The sequence below is a fragment of the Sprattus sprattus genome (genome assembly GCF_963457725.1).
Source record: "Sprattus sprattus genome assembly, chromosome: 10".
Lineage (NCBI taxonomy): Eukaryota > Metazoa > Chordata > Actinopteri > Clupeiformes > Clupeidae > Sprattus > Sprattus sprattus.
In genome coordinates this window covers 19,132,041-19,150,650 of record NC_137908.1, presented here as the reverse complement: position 1 = coordinate 19,150,650, position 18,610 = coordinate 19,132,041, and the positions used below count along the sequence as shown (strand labels likewise).

The 18,610-nt window shown below is 41.3% G+C and overlaps 2 protein-coding genes across 2 annotated transcripts in view; both read left to right on the top strand.

The window, feature by feature from the left end:
• The first annotated feature begins 192 nt into the window (after positions 1-192).
• LOC308370898 (aminoacylase-1A-like) lies at positions 193-7,111 on the top strand. The gene is made up of 15 exons (XM_080845631.1): positions 193-241; positions 722-868; positions 1,321-1,385; positions 1,577-1,681; positions 1,787-1,881; positions 2,074-2,150; positions 2,376-2,465; positions 2,866-2,922; positions 3,067-3,140; positions 3,548-3,597; positions 3,780-3,924; positions 4,165-4,233; positions 5,296-5,375; positions 6,010-6,070; positions 6,225-7,111. Exons 2-15 carry the CDS (start codon positions 736-738, stop codon positions 6,387-6,389), a joined length of 1,266 nt encoding a protein of 421 aa, XP_080701757.1. The 5' UTR covers positions 193-241; positions 722-735; the 3' UTR covers positions 6,390-7,111.
• A 3,731-nt stretch (positions 7,112-10,842) lies between these two features.
• cacna2d2b (calcium channel, voltage-dependent, alpha 2/delta subunit 2b) overlaps positions 10,843-18,610 on the top strand; it is a gene marked incomplete at both ends in the record, with an annotated part of 29,074 nt that continues 21,306 nt past the window's right edge. Inside the window, 2 exons of the mRNA XM_080846286.1 lie at positions 10,843-10,958; positions 15,330-15,411. Coding sequence (XP_080702412.1) covers positions 10,843-10,958; positions 15,330-15,411 — 198 coding nt within the window. The remainder of the gene's footprint in view (positions 10,959-15,329; positions 15,412-18,610) is intronic.

Genomic DNA, 18,610 nt, shown 5'->3' with positions numbered 1-18,610 from the left:
TAAAACCCTCCTAATTTAGTCTTGCATCGTACTTGTGATTGTACTAGTGCAATAATATATATTTGGCCTACCTAGGATGTCATGTAGTGCTAAGGCCTCTGGTGTTGTTGGATTTTCATACACACTACATATTTACAGAGTCGACAATGATTAACATCGATGAGTCGTACATCGACTACATGCCCTGTTATATTCATCGGGTTAAGTAAAATCGAAGTTTGTACAGTGTCAGTCTGGTTCGGTAAGTAACGTTAAAACTGCTGCGGGGGCGGTATTTTCTTTTAACATCACTGCCATTGAGTCGTGTAATAGTTTATAACGGTGATGAGTTAAGAGTAGTATAATTTCAATTTCTTTGCCAAACGACCCCCACATGGAGAGTGGGGAAGTTGGTTAATTTAGCTGTTGTTAGCTATGTGCGCTAGGATAGCTCGCTAATGTTATGAGCTACACGTAGATAGACTAGTCTAATTGAGTCCACACAGAAACTTAACTGCATTATCCTAAATACATGTCAGTTAGCTAGCTCTTATTGGCCTTGTGGCGCCAGTTTCCTGACAACATTTAAGATGTGTGCAAGTGCAATTTTACCTTTGTAGAGAGATAACGTTAGGTTAATCGGATCAGGAAGCTAATCACAGTTTTTATATCAGTGCGAATACAAGACATCTGTCACAGGCATGTACCATACCTGGCACATACAACGATTGTATCTTTTAAGGTGGTGGAGTGAGTATGTTACCCGATAAAGATGGGCCAAGCAACATGGGCGGTGGGACCCAGGGCACTGAAGGAAGAGAAGACCCTTCTGTGACACTCTTTCGGGAATACCTGCGACTTAGGACAGTCCATCCGAATCCCGACTATGGTAGTTAATTAACCTGCCCATATTTCTCCTATTTTGAAAGAAACATTGAAATGGCATTGAAATCAGCATCCGTCTTGTAGATTTCAGAACCCAGATAAATGCTTCTGGAATGAATTAATGAAATGATATCCAAGTGATAAACAGAATTGGTGCCCAAATAATTGTGGCATTGTCTCTAGCAGAGGACTTCAAATTAAATATTTAACGAGGTTGTTAACTGGATGTTAAAAAAGATTTCGTAAGCTACAATCTGCTTGTGAAAGTGAACTCTGATCTTGCACTCATGACTCCTGACTGTTTATTATCTTTGAAGGATTGCGGTAATGATTATGGACTTGGCTAGCAGGCAGGCAGACTATCTAGGCTGTCAGAATAAGCAGCCTGCTATTGTTGTATCTGCAGTGACCATTCAAATATGTCAACATACTTCTTTGTCAATTGCCTGCTTGCAGATGGAGCCTTAAGATTTCTTGATCGCATAGCCAATGAGCTTGGCGTTCCCATGAAAAAAGTAGAGGTATTACTTATCTACAATACATCTGTAATACTGCATGCATTTCCCCCCGACACTTTTCATACACAACAGTGCCTTTTAAGTATTCTCTTTCCTTTCACATCTCTTACTTTGTCCATCTCTGCATGCCTCTCACTACCCTTCCATGGTCTGTTATCTCTTAATCTGTTATCTGTCTGACATGGCTTATTCAGGTGTGTCCTGGCAGAGTGGTTGCCATCATGACATGGGTGGGCACCAATCCTGCCCTGAGGTCCATCCTGCTGAACTCTCACACAGATGTTGTCCCCGTTTATCAGGTATCACATTTTGGCCTTTTTTTCTCTCCTCTGGTATTAAAGATGGATCCCTACCACCTACCCCAGCCCCCCTAAAGTCTGTGATTTCTACACCACAATTTTCAGGAGCATTGGAAATATGACGCGTTTGCTGCTGTCAAGGACACAGAGGGCAACATATATGCAAGAGGGACACAGGATATGAAGTCTGTCACTATACAGTGAGTTACAAACTTTGCTCTCCCAGTGGGAATTCCATAAATATCTGGGATTCTGCTCTGAATCTTTTTTTAGAACCATACTTCTTCTTACGAAGATGAAGTGAGCCATCTGCTGGTTCAGCAGACATGTATGGCTTCATTTCTGTCCTTCTGTCTGAAATTTCACCAGTTACTGTTGGTACACTGTCTCAGGTACATTGAAGCCATCCGGAGACTGAAAGCTGAAGGGAAGAGGTTTGCTCGTACCATTCATTTGATGTTTGTCCCAGGTGAGCAAGAGAGTCATTCTGGTTCCATCCTTGTTGGACTGCACCTCCATATTCATACAGTGACAAACTTGTGCAGTCATTTATACAGCAACAGCTTATGCAGTAATGCAGCATAGGCTATAATGCTGGGTAAATATTCTGTAACCCTATGGATATGATGTGCCTACTTGCATGATTGTATTAGCAGCTGTGCTGTAATTCGTTACCAAATCTACTGAATTTCAGACGAGGAGGTAGGAGGCCACAAAGGAATGGAGACTTTCGTGAAGCACCCAGAGTTTCAGCAGCTGAACATTGGCTTTGCACTTGATGAAGGTATAACTCAAAGTTCTCATTCAGTTGCAGCACTCAGACACCCAACGCATGGTAATGATTGTTTTATTGGTATACGATTGAGCGTGCAGCAGTGACATTTCTGATGCAAGACCCATTTCTAAATAACTACTACTTTAAAGTCTTGGTCCTTCATGGAAACTTCTGATTCAGGTATTTTAATCATTAACAGTCCAGTGGTTAGTAGCTATTCTGACACATTTAGCATGTTTACAATCAGGATAAAATAGATACTAAAAATAGATCCTGCACATCAGATTAACAGATCTATTCTTCAAGGAAACCTGTGTTGAGTTGTGTCTATAGGCTAATATCTGTCCTGCCTTTTCTTGATCCTAGCTCATTTTGTTGCATGTTTGCATGACTGTTTATGTACTTGCAGGTCTGGCTAACCCTGAAGAAGCCTTTACTGTATTTTATGGGGAAAGGAGCCCATGGTGTATGTACAGTATTGGATTTAACACTGTTTTTTTTAACACTATTGCCTTACACTATTACCCTTTTCTGGGACTACATTTATATGCCTCTCTAACTTTGTTTGTTTGTGGACTGTTACATTTGTTTTTATGTCTTGCTTGGTCAGGGATCACTGTTAACTGCCCGGGCAGTCCTGGCCACGGTTCCAGATTTGTGGAGAACACTGCCGCAGAGAAGCTGGTGAGTCTGCATTCTGGACTTCATAGACTGTAGCTATAGGTGAAACTGAAGTCTGAATCTAGGTAAGATGTAGACAGCTAAGGACTTATGTGCTCTTTCCTCCATAGAAAAGTTGGAATATTTTGAATGATGTGTTATGGGCAAATAAAGTTAGTCTTGTAGTTGGTCTTTGTGTGCAAAATCAGTGGGAGGAACATTAACATCTGTTTTATCTTCCAATAGAACAGCAGTAACACCAAGTCTAATCCAAATGACCAAATCTTTGACTGAACAATGGTTACATGTTATCTTTGAATTACCAATGGTTACATGTAGTTGTTTTTCGACATTAAACAACTAAGATAAAAACACTGGAACTATTGTTGTACTCTTGACACGTGTATTGAATATTTGTGCACTATTCTCAGCGCAAGATCATCAACTCCTTCCTGGACTTCAGAGAGCAGGAGAAGCAAAGGTAAGACACCAGGCTTACATCATGATCATGCATTTATTCACAAGCATGATTTGTATATGTATATAAAATATATATTATTATTTGTTTAAAATTAGTTGTGGATTTTCTTTAATACCATTTAGTGTAATGAGTGCCATCTAACTTGACCTGAAGAATGTGACTGTGTGCGATGGGTGTAACAGGTTGGACATCAGTGAGTGCTTCACATTGGGAGATGTTACCACGGTTAACATGACCATGGTGAATGGAGGAGTTGCCTACAATGTGATACCTGCTGAGATGGACGTCAGCTTTGACATGAGGATTCCACCAACAGTCAACCTTCAGGTATGTGTGTACACAACAGAAAGATCTTTTGTAACAATGATCTCTGATCTAACGTAAAGCTTGCCCACACCTTAACTGTATAGTGAAATGCTAATATAGGGTTAAAATGTAGATCACTTCTTAAAATGCAAATATATTGATATGTCTTTTATGTAGATCAGATGTAACTGTTCAGAAGACATTGTCTGTGTAGTTCACACAAATAATTGCTCCAAAATATTGCTATATGGTCTTCCACAGGAATTTGAAGAAAAGATTAAACAGTGGTGTCAGGATGCTGGTGAAGGGATCACATATAAATTTGCCCAGGTTAGTAAACTGACCTAACTGTCTTGCACATGTGTGCTATATCCTGTTGGCAATTTGCCAGGCTGGTATACTCAATGGAAAAAGGTTGTAGCCACATTGATTTAACAGAAGAATCTGTACATTCATTTTAGGTGCAAACTAGTTATTTTGATTCAGAGTTTTCTGCCCCCTCTTTTGTTGTCATTTGATTGTGCCATGACTTGTTCAGAGTAGGGATTTAGTAATGGAAAAAGTCGAAAAAGCAATCTGACCACCAATCAAATTGTAAGGGCGGGCTTTATACGATGATGGACAGATGATCAACCAACGCTTGAGTTGAATTAACCGGTAGATTCGAACTCCGACCAAGATGGCCGCGTCTCGGGTGCTTAGTGGGGAATATTTTATGTGAATTAAGCTATCTACACGACTTTTTAATGTCTACATTGACTCGGTTAGTTGTGTATGTGCAACGCGAATGTTGCAGAGTATTGTTTGTCTTAACTAAAGCTCTCTAGACCATTATTGTTAGGTCATTGCTAACGCGTACACCAAAAACCCATTGAAACAACCTGTAGCTTCTAGCCTTGCTGCTAATTAAGAAACGTGACCAGGCATATCTCAACAGATATTGACAGCGCATACATTTTGAAAGAGGAACAGAGAAACGCGATCAAGGCATTTGTAGATTGAAAAGATGTTTTTGCCGTCCTTCCTACGGGATCAGGTAAAAGATTAATCTATCAGATGGTAATACTACGTTGCTCTGATTGGTTCTAGGTATCCAATTCAGCGAAGAGGCATTTTCTTTCCTGGTTCGTTGAAACACGCCCCATAATCACAGCCCAATGGTTCAGTATCGGACTCATATTCTGACTAGAATTATGAGTATGACATCGTCAGGCTACAGTTTAACGGTAGCAGAACTGTGAGTTGTTAGAGTTGCTAGTCAGTGGACATATGTGCACCTGAAATTAAACTTTGGAAGCCAAGAATAAAGATGGAAAGAGCCAGCTGGGGTAATGTTATGGACATTGTAATGTTCCTGGCTCTCAGGGTATTTTGTGCTATTTTCCTCCACAGAAACACATGAACCAGAACACAACGTCCACTGAGGACAGTGACCCCTGGTGGAACACCTTCAGCTCCATCTGCAAAAACATGTGAGAGAAAAACACACACACACACACACACACACACACAGTCTGTTATAATTAATTTGGAGACACTGTTCATGACTTTGAGATGTATTAATTATAGTACCTTATATTAATTATTACCTTGTATGAATCATGTGCTTATGTAAGCAGGAACATGGCTTTTCTGTGTGATTATTACTTAGATTATTAGGTGTTAACGCATCATCTGCATGTAAGAGCTATATGCGTAAGATAAGGAACCTTCTGTCCATGTCGACCCTGTGTGACATCCTTTTGCATGGCAGAAAGCACAGCCAGTATGACACAAAAGGATTTTTTGTCAAGCGTGGTTATTCTTACTGACATTCGAAACATTTATGGCGTCAGAAATAGATAAATCTTAAGTATAGAAACCCTGTGCGATGTTCGTGAAATTGCTTCACTTTCATCTTTGTGCTGTAAGTGAGCCCAGCTGTGAGTGCTGCTGAATAAATAAACTGATTTACTGAGATAACTTGAGTGAATTTTCACCTAACACAGTCTCTATCTCATTTCACACACAAACATACAGTCTCCATCTCATTTTTTGACTCAACTTTGTCAAGGATGTCTAATGCTCTAGTGGAATTAAGTGTAGTTGCTTTTGTGTCTTTGACAGGAACATGACTTTGAAGAAGGAGATCTTTCCTGCTGCCACAGACAGCCGTTTTATCCGAGCAGTATGTATCTCAGATTTTTTGGAGGTTGTGTCTACCATTTACCATTTGTCTGTAGTTGCTAATTAAATTGAATTTTCAGACAAAAGAAATCAAACAACTGGGCCGAACACTCACCTGTGCCCCATTGGTAATGACTGTGTGCCTGTGTCCATAGGTGGGTCTCCCAGCAATTGGCTTCTCGCCAATGAACCGCACACCCATTCTTCTGCATGACCACAACGAGCACCTGAATGAGCAGGTCTTCCTGAAGGGCATCCAGGTGTATGAAAGACTGATACCTGCCCTGGCCAGTGTGCCTGCTGTAGCTGGGGAAGCTTGAAAAGCTGTCCTGAGATTGTCCACGCTGCTACCCCCACCCCTCCTTTCCCACATACTCTTTCTCTCTCTCCCTCCCTCCCTCCCTGGTGTTGGTCCCCCTCCCTCCCTGGTGTTGGTCCCCCTCCCTCCCTGGTGTTTGTTTAGTCTCCTGTTCAGGTCTGTAGAAGTACCAGCACCATCAGACCAGTGTTATTGAGAGACAGGTTGCATAGTCATCATGTGTGATGTGGTGTGGAGGCCATCATAAACACCGGTACTCACGTCACCTGTACTTACATCTGCTAGACTTCATGGTAGATGTTTTCATGGTGCTGCAGGCCTATATTGCCTCTCTTTCTCTTTCTTCCCTTCCTCTTTTTCTTTCCCTCTGTCCTCCTTTCTACCCTCGGTCTCTCTCTATCCCTCTTCCTTCTCCCATTTTCCACTTCTACCGATCTGGCTGTCACGGCCCTGACAGTGATGTTGCACATATCAAAATCTTTAATGCTAATTTTCAACAATTCTCAGATTACACCAAAGGCTAACTTCTTAAGTGAAAAAAAGAAATCATATATGGCATTGCATTAAATACTTTATTCAGTTGCTTTAAGAAATTATCTCAGGAGTCCTTTTGGCACTAAAGTTTTCACTGAGCAATTAGAAGTGTGGGTGTCTTATCTGCAAAAATGGTAGAGGAAAGAATCATATGGATGCTTAATAAACAAACAAGGTTTAATCAAGGTGCTCATTAAATGCTGCTAGACTCCATTTCTATCTCATATCACCCCTCATTTCAATCCTCCATAACACCCATCTTTAGTTTAAAGATCTACTAGATACACACTTTTTTTAATGAACACATTTCAGCGGACATTTCAGGCCCATATCTATTATAACACATTTGGAGGTTGATGGAAGTTGAAGGACCTCTGTCAAGAGTGATTTTTGAACTGTCTGCTGTGCTGACTGCATAACAATACTGTGAGCTGATTTTGTTTTAGCACTGTTGAAATTAAGAAATAAAATAATGACATTTTGATCAAAATGTGTTAAAAAAAAACAACTCTTTGTCATCTGTATACTTCAGATAGGTGTCATAGTAACAGGGGCAAGTCAACAACAACCACAAGAGGGCAGGGCAGCTCAGTGTATGTATGTGATGGCACAATCATATAATAGCAGGTCAACCACCTTCCATGAACTTTGTCCCAAATCTAACACTTGAGAGTTGATTTCCAAAGTGCAGGAACTGGGCTGCATTAGACGGATTGTTTTGGAAAAGAGAAAGACAATGTAATCCCAGAGGTAGATAGAAAAAGCGGTTAACTTTGGATTTGGGGGTGGGTGTGTCGGTAATACCAGTAATTTGTTGGTACGGACAGGTAGAAGGGTCTGAATGGCAAGAAGATTATGAATGAATTGATCAAGCTGCTCCATTATGAGATGATTGTTATCACAGGGTCTCTTGTGCGTGCTCTTGTTTTAATTGACACTGTCAGGATGCAGCCCTCTGCCCTCCCTCTTCCGGAAGGCTTGTAGAATCTCTGTGGGGTGTTACAGCGAAGGTCAGGGTAATTAAACCTGTGATTCATATTCAGATGGGGGACGAGAATTGGACTCTCATGCAGAGTAGGGATTACACCAGAATAAGGACAGAAGGATGGGGAGGGGGCAGCGTTCAAAAGCGACACTGCCTCAACACATTTTGTTAAAGCCTACTCGTCATCAGCTGCACCAATATCCACAAAGTGAAAGATTGTACCAGTAGCTAAAAAGTGACTGATTCAACTCTTGCCTTTCTTCCAGTGGTGTAGTAATTACTACACTGCATGACTTAGTTGCCTACACTCTATAGTGTCTTCATACGCCCCTTGCCCTTGGCACTCAAATTTCCTGATTTGCCATTGACACTTTAACTGAATTACATCTGTTTTTGCCGTTACATAACTGAATCTTTCCTGCTTGTCACCGAGACCCCAACTCTCTCTGAAACAGTTCAATAACCCCTAGAGATCTACTCCAATTAGGAAAGGATTTCTCTCCCAGAGGAACCCAGCAGGAAAAGAGTGGTCAGTAATTATAGTCTGTTAGCAGAGGGGATGGAAGAACGCAGAGAACCTGCTGGGCTGACAAGGAGGGCGCTCACTCGGAGGAAGCATGAGACTGACCTTTTATAGGTCAACAAGCTGCCTCTTTGTGGTGTCAGTGTCCAAGCAGTGGGACACCACTTAAATGCTTATATTTCTTCACAATGTCTTCAAAAGTACTCAATGTAAGAAATGTCAAAACTGTGATCTGTCTTTTCTGCCTTTGATTGGCCCTCTGGCTGAAATGTACTATACAGCTTATATGGGTAAATCCTGTCATGACAGGCAGTGTGTGTGTGTCTGTGTGTGTGTGTGTGGTGTGTGTGCATGGCCGGATTTACCATATGGGCAACTGGGCAACTGCCCAGGGGCCCCAAGCAACCGATGTAGTAATGATAATAATAATAACAATAAAACATGTAATTGCAATTATACAGTACAAAAATCGCTTTTGTTAACGTCCCACTATGTGTCTCAGTTTGTCTGTGGTGCCTCCTGCGTTGTGTCTGTGCAAGCAGGGCACCCAAGTATTGTGATTTCTAATAACATAAGTTCACATTAAACATAATTTACAGCATATGCATTAATTACTTTTGCAAGTAAGCTATGATATAAGCGAGAAAATGCAATAAAGTACTGTATGTATAAAAAAACAATCAAGTAAAGTACAGATACTCAGAAAAAATACTTGAGTAAAGTAAGAAAGTATTTTTCTACTCAAGGACTAAAACGCCCCTTTGGATAGGTATGGTTTGTGTTCTGCGGGGTGGGGGTAGGTGGGCACCAGAGTCACTGTTGCCCAGGGGCACCATGAAGTCTTAATAAGGGCCTGTGTTTGTGTGTGTGTCTGTCTGTCAGTCTGTTTGACTGTCTGTCTTTCAGTGGTGTGTTTATGTCTGTGTGCTCCCTATGGGCTGGGGGAACCAGGTGTAAATGCAATCTGTGTTGTGTCATATGTCATAGACCCTTTACTTAACACCTGAGTCCCTTCCAGCAGCCTTTTATTATTTAATCTCTCTAGAGGTTTCCTCTGAGCTGTGTAAATACTCCACTGTCCGCCCCCTGCCTCACATCAGTGTGGCCTTATTTCAGTGGTGATCAAATGACGAGAATCATGTCTAAGGTGGCACTAAAAAGAAGGTATTGAGACCACATACTAGCTGTCTTGTGGTATACCACCAATACATATATCACCTTTTGTGTGAGTGAAGACAACTGGAAAAAAAAGTTAAAGAAAGGGAATGAGGGAGGGAAGCTCATGTAAAGAACATCAGGCTATAATGTTCTGTGGACAGTTAGAGTTGGTCAGCAGTGTTGAATCATGTCTGGCATTATAAACAAATGCTTGTGGAGATGAAGTGCGAGCTTAGAAGATTTTTCAACGAAGCGTGTGCAATGCTAATGCCATTCTAGTCTGTGTATTGTATCGACGTTGGTGGTGTATAGTACACATGAATTGGGTCCACTGAAAAGTATATGACATTCAAAAAATACATTCAGTTTACGTGACAGCATTTCTGCGTTGGACTGAATAGGCTACACTGGAGCAGAATATACCTAATTTTCCTGGATCTCCTTGGCAAAAACCAAAGCATTAGAGCCTGAAGTTGGCAGTGATACAGATAGCTACCGCCCACGCAGTGTTGCTGATAGAGATAAACCATACCATGCTAACAAGCACAGATGGATTTTGTGTATATTCCGTGATCCTAATTACAATCAGGAGGAAGACTGCAAATAATTGAATAGCTCTCACCTCATTCTGCTAGTTAAGAGAGGAGCCTATTGATTGTGCTCACCCCAGCGTGGTGACAAAATATGTCTAGGGTGTCTATTGACTGTATAAACTATGTGTAAACTACAACTAGGCACTCAATGAGACTAAAAAGGCCCACCTACGGTCACAGAGTAAATCACAGGCCATTGATCTCATTGAATAGTGCTCACAGCTGGTGTCTAATAGATTGTAGGCTACATATAGCGACCATTTAAGGCAGAGTGTTTTAACATGTGAGATAAACAAATTTCAAAGCTCAAATGTTGCGTTGACCATTTTAAAATATGCACTACCTACGTCAGAGCACGAGTATATGTGCCCTGCTGTGTCTCGAATGATTTGTGGGCACCTAGATATTCGTACCCGCTCCCTGTCTTGCTCAATGCGAGCGAGCGCGCGTGCGACTCCGCAGCATCAAGGCAGCAGCAGCAGCTTCAAATGTTCGCCCAGTATGGAACGCGACATTCCCTTCTCCTACCATCGCCTTTACTTTAACCGTTAGCATGTCCTCAAGAATATACGATTCCTAACGACCACTTGCCTTACCTCGTTTCTCGAGAATTGGTCTTGCATGTTTTTTTTATTTTTGCTTTTTGGCTTTTTAATGGAAAATGGCGATATGTTCACAGTCTTGCAGCATCGCCTGCCTGGTATCCGTCCAGATTATTCTGATTTTTTGCGTACCGTGGCTTGGAGTAGAGGGTCACAGGTTTCCCCAACAGTACACGTAAGTCCCTTTATTGAGAAGGCTTATTTTTCTGTTCATTGACGGCAAGCGACCATATCACGGATTATCACGGATCGCAATATATCTTTTGCTGTGGTGCAGCAGGACCATGCCTGCAATCCACCCAGTTACTCCATGGGATGTTTTGAAAATATAATGTTGTCCACTTAATACGGTTCGATGTTCAAAATACCTTTAAAAATACAAGCTCCGATTGATTTGCCTAACTATTAGCTTTGACTAATAGTTTTCCATCGGTAGGGTTCGTGTGGTTTACGGCTGCTTTTGATTTCATGCTAAAATCCTAAAACAGATGAGGAATAATGATGTCAACTGTTAATATGTCGAAAATGTATATGATCTTGCATGATCTTCATGTATCTGATGTGTGTTCTAACTAACTGATGGTCTAGTCTCCCTTGTGGTAGTCCACCTTTCGCAGTGTTCGTGCTGATATATCAGCTGTTTCTATCCATGAACAGAATACGTTTTGTTGCTTTTGTTTCAAACGTGGCATTTTTTGTTGTTGCAAGTGCAAGAGATGTATCTTGATGGCGTGATGTAAATTCTTGGCTGGAGACGTGAAGATGGCTTATCATCCAGCCCCGTGTGCGCAAGGGCGATGTTAAGGGCTCAAGCATGATATTACTTAATGCCTTTCATAGACATGAATGACCAGATCACATCTGCCGTGGCTGGTAATCGTTAGCCTTGAGAGAAATTACATATTTCCTCATGGTTTAAAAAACAGTGGAGTTGTGGTTTTAGTACAGCTGAGTAAGGCACAGTTTGTGCAACTGCCGGTTTCAAGGATGTTTAGATCCAGCTGCAGTATTTGTGTAATCATGGACCTGGTGCAGAGGTTCAGGATTGGAAGCCTTGGAGCAAGGTCTGCTTGTAGTTGTAATCCTTTGCTGAACTCCTGCATTTAATCCCTCTCTGTTCATATTTTCTTCAACCTCTCAGATCTGTGTAGCAAGCACAGCTGGTGCCTGCCATAGGACCCCCCCCCCCAAGGACAATCTCCAGTCTTGCCCTATATGGGAGTTACAGAGATTTACCAGATGCAACAGTAGTCCCTGGGACAGAAAACGAAAAAGCCCCCTCCAATCAGGGTTAGAATTACTGAAATGGGCAACTGGTGGTCCAATGAGCGGAGGAAGTAGGGGATTGCTGTAACAGGGAAGTGTGGGGTGCAAGGGGAGGGGTAGGGGGTGATAAATTGTTGTAGTGGAGAAGACAGCAGCCCACTCCCCTCACCACGCAGTTTTCTGCTGAGTGCGATGAAACAACGACTGTTCCTCAGTCAGTCTGGCTCTTCCATACAGGCGAGTAGAAACAGGCATTCATGCCAAGGAGCAGAAGCAGCAGCAGTAGCAGCTCTGTCCAATTAAGAATTAATGCTGCAGCCAGATTTTATTCTGTCTTCCGCTCTCTTGGCTGCGCCTTCCCTCCTTCTGTCAACCCCTCCCTCCATCTCCAGCTCCAGCCTTTTGCTCTGCCTGCCCTTCTCTTTCTTTTTCTCTCTCCTCCCCCTTCTTTTTTCTCACCCACTCATAGCACTTTCCATGTCAACCTCATGCCTCCCTTATCAAAGTCCACTTCTCCTGCTCTCCCCTCTGGTATCAGTTCTTTCGCTGCATGTCACTTTATCATGCCCCTCTCCATAGTTTGTTGTTTCCCATCTCAGCCACACCTTTTTTTATCATCTTACCCACTCTGAGAAGCTGAATATGGGTCACAGCATCTGCTACGCAGTTCCCTTATGTTTTTTTTACTCACATTTTCCCTTGCTTTCTCACATTCTCATTTTTAATTGTGGTGTATGTGCGTGTGTTTGTCAGGTTAGAGTGTGTGCGAGGGCATGTGTGTGAGGGGGTGGGGGTGGGGGCGGAAGCGAGTGTGCTATCTGTTCAATCAGCTCTCTGCCAGACTGAGGCGCACTATGGTCGTCCCAGTGGAATAGGTGGAGTGTGTAGGAAATGGAGCACACTCTCTAAGGTCCAAGAGTGCTTTAGCTGCCTTAGGATGATGCATACACTCACACGAATACTCATACCAGCATTCCTGAGCTGAGCCGTGCTGCTTTTATCATGCTGCTTGATCCCATTGTACTGTGGCACACAATACAACACATAGGCCTGTATGCTAAATACGTTCACGCACACTTGTGAAACACAATCCAAATCATTAACTTACTGTTTTTACACATAGTTGACCTCAAATTATTTTGACATGACCCTTTAACATAAAACAGATCTTTCTGAGATTTTTAAAGGAAATGTCCCTTTAATCTTAAAGTATGATAAATATATGTTTATTTCTATTTCTAGTTCGCTGTATATGCATCCATCTAAGCTTAGGTTATTCGGAAGTAGAGCACAAAACAGAGTAAAGGAACAGGAACAAACACCCCAGTGCTTCTGCAAGAATGGGTTCCCACAGGGACAGATGAATGAACAGACTTTGGAGCAAATCTCCATCAGGCAGTCAGTGTGCTGACAGCGTGGTGTTCTTTTATCCTTATTTACAGTACATACCACAGCAGATACCAAGAGAAATACAATTTAGTCGTAAGAAAGATTAGAATAAATTAAATGATAAAATAATACTAATAACAATAATTATAAAGCTGTTTAAATACATTCATAAAGACATAAAGACAATGGTACAATGCTGTCATTTTGGCCCTCCAGTTTCCGGTTACCATATCTGACATCTAAAACCAAATTAAAAGAGTTGTTTTTCAGAAACTGCTGACATGATATAGCACTAAAACTTCATCACCTCTTATTTTGATAACCAAAACCACCATCATATTATTGAAACTGTTATTCACAGAAAACCATCCTCTGAAATATGCTATTGCAACTAGAGTACGCATTTGTAGACTACTTACACACTGTGTAAGGGCAGCATCGAAAGCTTCACAGCATTGAAGTTACTGTACTATACTCCGTAGGTGTAAATTAGAAGAGGCTAGTATTTTATAAACCAGTTATTACTGCCTGGGAAAACAGGAAGGTGAGTTGTGGTTCCAGTAGCTATACATGAGCTTTAAGAATTGTTTTAATTTGTGTTGTCTATGAACTCAATTGAGGTGGCACAGATCCAGCTCTGTCCTGTCCTGGTAGTCTGAAGTGTAGCATGGTTTCTGGGTTGTGGGAGAGTGGGTTTGGGTAATAACTGGTCGTCTGTGAACCCGATCGGGGAAAAGCACATTGTGTCCCAGCAGTGTCCCGGTTCATTTATTTTCAGAATTCTTATTTGCATGTTCTCTGGTAGGCTGAGGTAATTGGTCGGAGCTGGTGTATGTAATGGATTGACAGCAATGCTGCATGAGCCTGCCTGATGTGTCTGTCTGTCTGTCTGTCTGTCTGTAGAACCTGAGGACATGACAATATCAGAGGTGCCAGGGCTGTATACTCTGGTTATGTTTGGCTTTCCTTACTGGTTGTGCATATATGAGTTTAAAAATCTGTACCCATTGTGATGATGTCAATCAGTGACATAGCTTGCAGCAAAGAGTTCAAAATAATACCGTTTTCTATAAATACCACAATCAAACACAAACACAACATAGGTGTCAGTCACTGGTGGTGTGTTGGTGTTGCTGCTGTCACTTCAATACTGTCATACTACTGGTGTGGTGCATCTTAACTGGAGTGTAATTAGTACTGATGTTTCTAAATTTGACAGAGAAGGCGGTGTTTGTCTTTACAAAAAGAGTTACAGCTTTTATGAACATGCTTAAAATGAACTGGAGTATAACACCCTTGTTTGATTTTTAGTTTAGTTCAGATGTCAAGACAAATCATTGTTTCATGTAAACATGGCCTTCTCCTTTCAGTTGAAAAGTTGTGGGTAACATAATCCACAACATGGGTTCATTGGACTATCAATCTTTTTTTATATTTGCTTGGATTGACTGCATGTTGTAGAATAACTTTCTTTGGGGTTGCGTACTCAGAGAAATGGCAGAAGAAAATATAACCATTAAGAGTCAATCAGTACCATGAATACTACATTGTTAGGAATAAACATGTTTTTGGTGTAGATTACAATTTCACAGTGGTATGATCATCATGATCAGATAAATTAACCTGTTAACCAGTGCTCTTTCGGACTGATCCATATCATGGAACGGTCAAGGCTGTTCTAAGATATTACATATTCTACATGATTTTGTTCAGAGCTTAAGGTTGCTGTTTTTGTGCGTGTTTGTTTGTGCTCAACCTTGTTAGACTCCAAGGAAAAGACAGTACCGTATCACTCCTTTCTCTGTATTTGGTGTGTGTTTGTGTGCATAGGATTCCTGCTTGTTTTTCTCCCTGCACTTTCTTACCGATCGTGTACTGTGTGTGTCCTTAGGATAATGCACTGGGCAAGGCGCATCGAGCAGGAGATTGACAGAGTACTGCAGCATATCAGTGGAGCCCAGCAGCTTAAGGGGGTGAGTGTGCCTATCTGATTGCAAGCTTTTCTTGGCTCTTGCCTCTTCTTTGTGTCTATAGTCTATATTTGCAGCTCTGGAAGAGGAGCAAATGTGAAACACCTGTAGCTGACAACTCGCATAGATCAGCTTTCCAGTGCATTCTGCCCAGTCCCATTAGCATATAGAAATATACATTTCTGCAAAGGAGGATGCAATGCTTTTGACTGCCACACATATTGTGTCTACTCTAACTTGTACTCAGCTGAGAGAGATTGACTATGAAAAGGGAACCCTTGAAGTTCACAAGATCTGGTGCCTTGGTGTTGCTAGATCATCACTGCTACTCCACCCTTGTGCAGACAGCTGAAGTGTGAATAATTGAATGGAGACAGGAGGATGGGTGTGGTCTTCTCCCTAGGAGAGTATCAGCTGTTAATTTTCCTCCTTCTTCCTGTCTGAAGCTGGCTTTTCTGTTGGACTCCATCTTTCATCTACAAATATGAGCAGACTGGTGTCTGGCGACGTCAGGTTTCTTTGTAGAAGTAAACAGCGAATCAGGGTAGACAGTTACAGATGTGCTTAGAAATAATACATGAAATCTTCATTCTGAGGTATAACTCATATATATAACCTTATGTTCTCTTTGTGTTGTGCTAGTCCTAACCTTGGGCTTATGAGCAGCTTCTGTGACAGAATAGTATGTGTGTTCAGTGTTCTGTGATGCACAGTATGCGGAGGAAGTGCTGTAGGTTATACAGGGGGGGTTCACATCTCTTTTTTTGCTGGTTGATCCATTGATGCAGTGCTTTAAGTCATTTCTAAGCATATGACCACATTTTGGCCAATCTTTGCCACTGTTTTTGATCTTTTTTTTTTTCCTGCAGTATAATTCAATGTCAAACATGCACACCATGGCGGTCTTAATGTTTTGATTAGTATTTTTACAGAAAAAAACTGTTGCTGTGAATAGAAAATGCCCTTTCTGTGCAATTCCATTCCCGTGGGATGAACTTTCTTTGGTCCGTAAAAAAACTGTGTTCTCCTGCTTGTGGTCAGGAATGGGGTGGGGTGGGGTTGTCATTCACACTGTAACGGGCTGAGTGAGTGTATTTAGCTTGTAGCGACAGACTTCTGGAGGTGTGTCCTGTTTTCCGTGGCAGATGCCAGGGAAGGCATGACATCGGGCCGGTCGCCGGAGCGCGTGCCTCTGCTCCTATGTGAGAGCTGAACAGATGGTTTGGCCGCCTCCGGTAAAGCCATGATGAGAGCCTTTGTGTTTTGTTTTTTTCATTAATTTACCCATAATCCTACAGAGTGTCTTGTATAGGATGGTGGACGGTGCTGCAGAGCGAGGGCCTCTTTAGTTTCAACCATCAGCCCCTACCCAACCCTTAAATCTCACTCTCAGTCCAAATGCACCGTAAAATACTTATATCATTTGTGGATCTCATATCACCAGGGATTATGACTCATTCTGGAGAGCTTTCTTTAATCTGTTTGCCTTTTCATCTTTTTTCCATAATTTATTTGGATACAGCAGAACATTTGAACAGTAAAGTAGTATATAAATAAATAAAGCATTAGCAGCCAGAGTCTAAATATATATCATGACGGTAATAAGTATTTATTCTCCGACCCTTCCATTTATAGTTGCAGAACAAAAGAGCAGAATAGAAGAAGAAGGCGTACCTAGTGTGCACCTATGTTGGTTAAGAATAAGAAAGGATGACTTAATTCTTCTGAGACAGAATGAATGGATTGGTAATACATGTTACCAGCTTTTCCTCCCCCAGGGTTGTGACCTAGAGTGAACACTCCTCGTTCTCTTTTTTTATTGGCCTCATCTCTGAACTCTGACCTGGGCTGGTAAAACTGAGTTGGTGTATAGGCATGATTCTGCCAGCTGGGTGTCTCCGCCTACAGCTGTTTATATCACTCAGCCAGGGAGAGAGCAAAAGTACAGATAATTGAATTTCTCTATTGAAGATTTGAAAACATTCAGATGTCAATGTTCTGTTATTTAATTGTCCACGGATGGTGGCCTGTTTCTTTTGGAAGAATGTTTTGGTCTTTTAATGAAAACACTGCACAAAATCCAAGGGAAGCTTTTATAGCTCCATCAGCAAATATATCCAAAATAGATAAGTTAGACAGTTAGTAGTTAGTTAGCAAGCTAGCTGTGCTGTGCTGTTGGTGGTGTTTCAACGCAAGTCTGTTGGCTGCTAGCTAACTGGTTAGTTTTAAACAAAGACTTCATAATGCCTCTTTAACTGGTTTTCCCTTTCTATACCACCAAAGTTGTGTGGTTTGATACTGTGTTTGCTAATGTGATTTTTTTTTTTTTTAAGTTGTGACATGTTGTTGGTGGAATGTGCTACTGGTATGTTTGATTTAGAAATTCACATTAGGTCTTTTTATACGGGACAAATTCCCTCCAATTCAGCTTCTACGCTCATTTTCACATGGCTTTGTACATCAATAAATGTCTGTTTAGCAATTATTGATCTGATCTGTTTAAATTGAGTATGTATGCTCTGAGTTGAGCATGCCTTATTGTGTTATATTAACTATCAGCTTACATAAATAATTGTCTTATAAGAATATGTAATGTGTAATAGATATAAAGAGCATATAATGGTGGATAGATACACTTATTTTTTTTTTACATATATCGGGACATCCTAAAATATATGTCATTAAATGTTTTGTCTTTTTTAGAATTTGAGCAATTCAGGATAATTGTCACACCATTAGTGTATTATCACTACATTGTCACACCATTAGTGTAGTATAACTACATTGTCTTCAAAGGCCCATGTGTGTTGTGCTTCTGCTGCTGCACAGTTATATAAGTAAATTAACGCCCTCAAGTGTCCCATTATACAGAAATAATGGACTAGATGGGAAAACTCCACAGAACTAAACCAATAATGAACATCAAAGACATGTGCTGGTTTATACCTTGGCTTATGAACATCACATACATGTGCTGTTACCAGATCCTGGCTTATGAACATCAAATACATGTGCTGGTACCAGACCCTGGCCTAATGAACATCAAATACATGTGCTGGTACCAGACCCTGGCCTAATGAACATCAAATACATGTGCTGGTACCAGACCCTGGCCTAATGAACATCAAATACATGTGCTGGTACCAGACCCTGGCCTAATGAACATCAAATACATGTGCTGGTACCAGACCCTGGCAAATGC

Excerpts from the sequence above, each read along its gene's own strand:
- LOC308370898 (XM_080845631.1), top strand. The coding sequence starts at position 736 with ATGTTACCCGATAAAGATGGGCCAAGCAACATGGGCGGTGGGACCCAG. Across the intron at positions 2,151-2,375 it reads TCATTTGATGTTTGTCCCAG|ACGAGGAGGTAGGAGGCCAC; the intron begins GTGAGCAAGAGA and ends ACTGAATTTCAG. Across the intron at positions 5,376-6,009 it reads AGCTCCATCTGCAAAAACAT|GAACATGACTTTGAAGAAGG; the intron begins GTGAGAGAAAAA and ends TGTCTTTGACAG.